The sequence below is a fragment of the Mizuhopecten yessoensis genome, unplaced genomic scaffold (assembly GCF_002113885.1).
Source record: "Mizuhopecten yessoensis strain PY_sf001 unplaced genomic scaffold, ASM211388v2 scaffold9171, whole genome shotgun sequence".
NCBI classification, from domain to species: Eukaryota; Metazoa; Mollusca; class Bivalvia; order Pectinida; family Pectinidae; genus Mizuhopecten; species Mizuhopecten yessoensis.
The window spans coordinates 32,734-40,535 of NW_018407914.1; the positions used below are offsets into that span (position 1 = coordinate 32,734).

The 7,802-nt window shown below is 40.7% G+C and overlaps 1 protein-coding gene across 2 annotated transcripts in view; it reads left to right on the forward strand.

The window, feature by feature from the left end:
* Window positions 1-7,802, forward strand: part of LOC110457513 (paraplegin-like) — a 65,809-nt gene that overhangs the window by 5,401 nt on the left and 52,606 nt on the right. The window contains exons 2-5 of one of the 2 annotated variants that reach the window (XM_021508827.1): window positions 652-766; window positions 1,027-1,146; window positions 2,964-3,097; window positions 6,664-6,747. In XM_021508827.1, coding sequence (XP_021364502.1) covers window positions 652-766; window positions 1,027-1,146; window positions 2,964-3,097; window positions 6,664-6,747 — 453 coding nt within the window. The remainder of the gene's footprint in view (window positions 1-651; window positions 767-1,026; window positions 1,147-2,963; window positions 3,098-6,663; window positions 6,748-7,802) is intronic. The other variant, XM_021508828.1, reaches the window with a different exon arrangement.

Genomic DNA, 7,802 nt, shown 5'->3' on the forward strand with positions numbered 1-7,802 from the left:
TGTCACTGCAGTAAATCTGTACGTATCACTGCAGTAAATCTGAACGTGTCACTGCAGTAAATCTGTACGTATCACTGCAGTAAATCTGAACGTGTCACTGCAGTTAATCTGAACGTGTCACTGCAGTGAATCTGTACGTGTCACTGCAGTTAATCTGAACGTGTCACTGCAGTAAATCTGTACGTATCACTGCAGTAAATCTGAACGTGTCACTGCAGTTAATCTGAACGTGTCACTGCAGTGAATCTGTACGTGTCACTGCAGTTAATCTGAACGTGTCACTGCAGTAAATCTGTACGTATCACTGCAGTAAATCTGAACGTGTCACTGCAGTTAATCTGAACGTGTCACTGCAGTGAATCTGTACGTGTCACTGCAGTTAATCTGTACGTGTCACTGCAGTAAATCTGAACGTGTCACTGCAGTAAATCTGAACGTGTCACTGCAGTAAATCTGTACGTGTCAATGAAGAATATTATGTGTGTCAGTACAGTAAACCTGTGTTTGTCATATCATGTATTGTGTCCATGTGAGCCACAGAAAGGTAAAACTTACCTAAAAGTTTACTCTTTATGTCTGGATACATGTATATTATGTAATCTGCACAAGTGTATGTTAATTGCTTGCATTAAATGATGTCTGTTTCTCCAGATGGGTAATCCAAGACAGAAAATGGGAACTTATTCAGCACTGTTTGAAAAGCATCTATGGAAGGCTGATACTAGAACAATGTTGGGAGGTAAATCAATTTCAGTTGAAGGAGCAGGTACGTACAATGTAGCTGTTTTAGTTTATTAGCTCATCACCTGGCCCAAGGATACAGCCTGGCACATGTTGGGTATGAAAATGACATTGACCTACTTTGAAGGTCGAATGGGTCAAATATGTCAAAAACTACAAACAAGTTAAGCTGAAGAACTGAAAGGCATAGAATCACCAGATAATATAATGAAATAAAAACAGATGGACATGTTATACAATTATAAATATACATTGTTGTCATCTAATATATGTTTCTACACTTAGGTCATGTCTACCAGATTCAAAATATAAGTACTTCGGCAAAGAGAATTAATAGTGAAAAAGGAAGTGAAAAAGGAAGTGAAAAAGACAGCAAAAGATATGGTGGAAAGGACAAGATAGAAGGTAAAAAGGAGGAAGAGTTTCAAACGTCTAGTTTTGTATGAACCATGATAATACAGTGATAACAGGTTCTAGATCTGTAAGAACTGTTTTTAAGACCACTGATAACAAGTGCCTGTGAGGTCATTTAATTTTACAGATGTTTGTGTGTCTGTTTTTCTGCTGAGAGGATGGAGCTGTTTAATAGTCCCTTTAATTCTAATTTGACCTAACTGACCATGGGGCATTCCTTAATTAAGGTGTTCAGTGTTTTATACTAACTGGAGGTTGTGGATTTTCTATAGAGCAGATGTATGGGTTCATTTAGATGTGGGTCTGGTAATTATAACACAAGTGGATGTCAACAACACGCCATACTGCATACCTGTTCAATTTTGTCACATTTTAACATGTTTCTAGTTTTAAATTCCTCAAAAAGGGTCTTTTCAGACAGGTCAGAGTTCTAGTTTTCAATTCCCTAAAAAGGTTTATTTCAGACAGGTCAGAGTTCTCAGTTTTCAATTGCTCAAAAGGGGTCCTTTCAGACAGGTCAGAGTTCTCAGTTTTCAATTGCTCAAAAGGGGTCCTTTCAGACAGGTCAGAGTTCTCAGTTTTCAATTGCTCAAAAGGGGTCCTTTCAGACAGGTCAGAGTTCTCAGTTTTCAATTGCTCAAAAGGGGTCCTTTCAGACAGGTCAGAGTTCTCAGTTTTCAATTGCTCAAAAGGGGTCCTTTCAGACAGGTCAGAGTTCTCAGTTTTCAATTGCTCAAAAGGGGTCCTTTCAGACAGGTCAGAGTTCTCAGTTTTCAATTGCTCAAAAGGGGTCCTTTCAGACAGGTCAGAGTTCTCAGTTTTCAATTGCTCAAAAGGGGTCCTTTCAGACAGGTCAGAGTTCTCAGTTTTCAATTGCTCAAAAGGGGTCCTTTCAGACAGGTCAGAGTTCTCAGTTTTCAATTGCTCAAAAGGGGTCCTTTCAGACAGGTCAGAGTTCTCAGTTTTCAATTGCTCAAAAGGGGTCCTTTCAGACAGGTCAGAGTTCTAGTTTTCAATTCCCCAAAAAGTTTTATTTCAGACAGGTCAGAGTTCTAGTTTTCAATTCCTCAAGAAGGGTCTTTTCGAAGAGTGTGGCTCCCCTGGGAGCTGAGGGGCAAGGCCTAAAAGGGATAATTTTGCTATGTATTGCTTAAAGTGACTTCTTCTCAGGAACAAAGTGATGGATATCAACCATATTTGGTTTGGATTATTCTGCAGTGGTTGAGGATTCAAAATTGTACCAGTTGAAGGGCTGACCCTAGGTCTGAAGGGTGGGACCAATATTTGTCTTAACTTGGACATTATGGAAATCCCCACCCTATATAGCCATGCAAACAATTGCTGAGTATCAGGAAATAACCCCAATCATGATAAATTAATTGACCCTGGGGTCTGGCCCCATTCCTAGGGACATAATTTCTGAGCAATGACTTTGAGACAGTTGTGTTTCCCACCCCATTACCATATATACCATTGCTGGGCATCAGGAGACAAACTCAATCATGATATTAATATTGACTCTTGGGTCTTAGGGACTTTTAGGGAATTGTTTTTTAGGCCATAATTTGAAATGGTTGAGATCCCCACCGCATAACCATATATATCATTGCTGGGCATCAAGAGATGAACACACTCATTATATTAGTTAATGACTCTTGTGGGACCCAAGGGACTTGTTTTCTGGGCCATAACTCTAATGGTTGAGATCCTGGCCCGATATACATATACAATTGCAGGGTATTAAGGTCCGAGTAAGTGATATAGGCCATCTTGGCCTCTTGCTAATACAACCAAATTTTGTATTTCAGATCTGTTTAATTTACAAATGCAACTGGGAGCGGTTGCTGGGTTAGGAATTTTAGCGTCGTTAATTCTAATGTATTCAAGATTGCCTGTGTTGGATACATCTCAAGAGTTGAAATCCATTCTGCTGAACAATGAGGTGAGAGCAATACACTGGTCAAACTCAAAACTATTGATTAGGCCACAGATTCCTTGCATCAGCAACTCACAACTTATTCATATCTTATGGTAAACAATATTCTAAGGGGACATGTATCATTACTAGACAATGTGTCGGTGTATATGTAGGGGACATGTATCATTACTAGACAGTGTGTCAGGGTATATATAGGGACATGTATCATTACTAGAAAGTGTGTCAGTGTATATGTAGGGGACATGTATCATTACTAGACAATGTGTCGGGGTATATATAGGGACATGTATCATTACTAGAAAGTGTGTCAGGTTATATGTAGGGGACATGTATCATTACTAGACGGTGTGTCAGGGTATATGTAGGGACATGTATCATTACTAGACAGTGTGTCAGGGTATATGTAGGGGACATGTATCATTACTAGACAGTGTGTCAGGGTATATGTAGGGGACATGTATCATTACTAGACAGTGTGTCAGGGTATATGTAGGGGACATGTATCATTACTAGACAGTGTGTCAGGGTATATGTAGGGGACATGTATCATTACTAGACAGTGTGTCAGGGTATATGTAGGGGACATGTATCATTACTAGACAGTGTGTCAGGGTATATGTAGGGGACATGTATCATTACTAGACAGTGTGTCAGGGTATATGTAGGGGACATGTATCATTACTAGACAGTGTGTCAGGGTATATGTAGGGGACATGTATCATTACTAGACAGTGTGTCAGGGTATATGTAGGGGACATGTATCATTACTAGACAGTGTGTCAGGGTATATGTAGGGGACATGTATCATTACTAGACAGTGTGTCAGGGTATATGTAGGGGACATGTATCATTACTAGACAGTGTGTCAGGGTATATGTAGGGGACATGTATCATTACTAGACAGTGTGTCAGGGTATATGTAGGGGACATGTATCATTACTAGACAGTGTGTCAGGGTATATGTAGGGGACATGTATCATTACTAGACAGTGTGTCAGGGTATATGTAGGGGACATGTATCATTACTAGACAGTGTGTCAGGGTATATGTAGGGGACATGTATCATTACTAGACAGTGTGTCAGGGTATATGTAGGGGACATGTATCATTACTAGACAGTGTGTCAGGGTATATGTAGGGGACATGTATCATTACTAGACAGTGTGTCAGGGTATATGTAGGGGACATGTATCATTACTAGACAGTGTGTCAGGGTATATGTAGGGGACATGTATCATTACTAGACAGTGTGTCAGGGTATATGTAGGGGACATGTATCATTACTAGACAGTGTGTCAGGGTATATGTAGGGGACATGTATCATTACTAGACAGTGTGTCAGGGTATATGTAGGGGACATGTATCATTACTAGACAGTGTGTCAGGGTATATGTAGGGGACATGTATCATTACTAGACAGTGTGTCAGGGTATATGTAGGGGACATGTATCATTACTAGACAGTGTGTCAGGGTATATGTAGGGGACATGTATCATTACTAGACAGTGTGTCAGGGTATATGTAGGGGACATGTATCATTACTAGACAGTGTGTCAGGGTATATGTAGGGGACATGTATCATTACTAGACAGTGTGTCAGGGTATATGTAGGGGACATGTATCATTACTAGACAGTGTGTCAGGGTATATGTAGGGGACATGTATCATTACTAGACAGTGTGTCAGGGTATATGTAGGGGACATGTATCATTACTAGACAGTGTGTCAGGGTATATGTAGGGGACATGTATCATTACTAGACAGTGTGTCAGGGTATATGTAGGGGACATGTATCATTACTAGACAGTGTGTCAGGGTATATGTAGGGGACATGTATCATTACTAGACAGTGTGTCAGGGTATATGTAGGGGACATGTATCATTACTAGACAGTGTGTCAGGGTATATGTAGGGGACATGTATCATTACTAGACAGTGTGTCAGGGTATATGTAGGGGACATGTATCATTACTAGACAGTGTGTCAGGGTATATGTAGGGGACATGTATCATTACTAGACAGTGTGTCAGGGTATATGTAGGGGACATGTATCATTACTAGACAGTGTGTCAGGGTATATGTAGGGGACATGTATCATTACTAGACAGTGTGTCAGGGTATATGTAGGGGACATGTATCATTACTAGACAGTGTGTCAGGGTATATGTAGGGGACATGTATCATTACTAGACAGTGTGTCAGGGTATATGTAGGGGACATGTATCATTACTAGACGGTGTGTCAGGGTATATGTAGGGGACATGTATCATTACTAGACAGTGTGTCAGGGTATATGTAGGGGACATGTATCATTACTAGACAGTGTGTCAGGGTATATGTAGGGGACATGTATCATTACTAGACAGTGTGTCAGGGTATATGTAGGGGACATGTATCATTACTAGACAGTGTGTCAGGGTATATGTAGGGGACATGTATCATTACTAGACAGTGTGTCAGGGTATATGTAGGGGACATGTATCATTACTAGACAGTGTGTCAGGGTATATGTAGGGGACATGTATCATTACTAGACAGTGTGTCAGGGTATATGTAGGGGACATGTATCATTACTAGACAGTGTGTCAGGGTATATGTAGGGGACATGTATCATTACTAGACAGTGTGTCAGGGTATATGTAGGGGACATGTATCATTACTAGACAGTGTGTCAGGGTATATGTAGGGGACATGTATCATTACTAGACAGTGTGTCAGGGTATATGTAGGGGACATGTATCATTACTAGACAGTGTGTCAGGGTATATGTAGGGGACATGTATCATTACTAGACAGTGTGTCAGGGTATATGTAGGGGACATGTATCATTACTAGACAGTGTGTCAGGGTATATGTAGGGGACATGTATCATTACTAGACAGTGTGTCAGGGTATATGTAGGGGACATGTATCATTACTAGACAGTGTGTCAGGGTATATGTAGGGGACATGTATCATTACTAGACAGTGTGTCAGGGTATATGTAGGGGACATGTATCATTACTAGACAGTGTGTCAGGGTATATGTAGGGGACATGTATCATTACTAGACAGTGTGTCAGGGTATATGTAGGGGACATGTATCATTACTAGACAGTGTGTCAGGGTATATGTAGGGGACATGTATCATTACTAGACAGTGTGTCAGGGTATATGTAGGGGACATGTATCATTACTAGACAGTGTGTCAGGGTATATGTAGGGGACATGTATCATTACTAGACAGTGTGTCAGGGTATATGTAGGGGACATGTATCATTACTGAAACTGACAGCTAGTTACCAGTGTATGAGATTGACAGCCAGTTACCAGCGTATGAGACTGACAGCTAGTTACCAGCTTAAGAGACTGACAGCTAGTTACCAGTGTATGAGACTGATGCTTGTTACCAGCATAAGGGACTGACAGCTAGTTACCAGTGTATGAGACTGACAGCTTGTTACCAGCGTATGAGACTGACAGCTAGTTACCAGTGTATGAGACTGACAGCTAGTTCTTAGAATACCCATTGAACAATTAATTTAATTTCCGTGCCAATAAATACAGTAATAATTGTTGTTATTTTTCAGATTGAACGAATAATAATTGTACACAAGTTTCCTCTTTGTCAACACGTAACATTTGAGGGGAAAGATGAACACCAAATGAGAGAGGTAGGCTGACTTATGTACATTCTTCTGGTTGGTTGGTTGGTTTATAGTCTACACTTCACTGACGAAGTCGGTGTTCGGTCGACTTGAGGGGGTAAGTTGGCGCTTACTGGCCCTCTGAGATTCTTAAGTCCTGCCCATCAAGGTCACGCTCTGAGGTCGGACAGCTCCTCAGATGCGGACAGGCTGTCACAGCTACAGCGGCCCATGGGAACACGTCCTGTCTGTAGTCCTTGCTGCCCTACAGCGGTCCACGGGAACACGTCCTGTCTGTAGTCCTTGCTGCCCTACAGCGGTCCACGGGAACACGTCCTGTCTATAGTCCTTGCTGCCCTACTATGATGTACATTCTTCTCTCAACATTTCCTTCTTATAGCCCACCATCATCACATGGTTGGCTAATCAAACCACTCTTTGTTCATGGTCTGTCGTCCATCCAGCCTTAAACAATTCATGTCATTGATTGAAGTTTTGAGAGTTTAAGTTTGTCAAATTTCAGATGTAGGTTCTCCTAAGTCAATAATTAGACAGGCTTCATTTGTGGACTGATCAGAAAAGCATGGTCATAGGGATTAAATGTGGCAAAACCATTAAACAAATTTTCCTAACTAACGAACAGGATAGAGATGATGATACTTAACCAGAAGTGTAATGTGATGAATGGCTATCATTCGTGATTAAATAACGGGTCATTACATGGAAAATCATTTTCTTGGTGTACGTCTTATCCATCAAAACAGATTTATATGTAGTTCATCTTGCAACTTTGTACTCCTTTGATAAACCTGTATGGTATACTCAGCAGGTTTTAAACTGAAAATAAAATACCAGGTGAGCTATTAAGGCCCCTGAGCCTCTTGTACTTTAAACAACTTCTTTTCAGTAACCAAAAGCCCTAGGATGATGATATTTGGCCAGTGGCATGTTGGGATGAAGGGCTGATTATACAAATCAACGGTTAACTTGCCTGGTCAGAGCATACAAATCTACAGTTAACGTGTCAAGTCTGAACAAACAAATCTACGACTAACTTGTCTAGTGTGAACATACAAATCTAC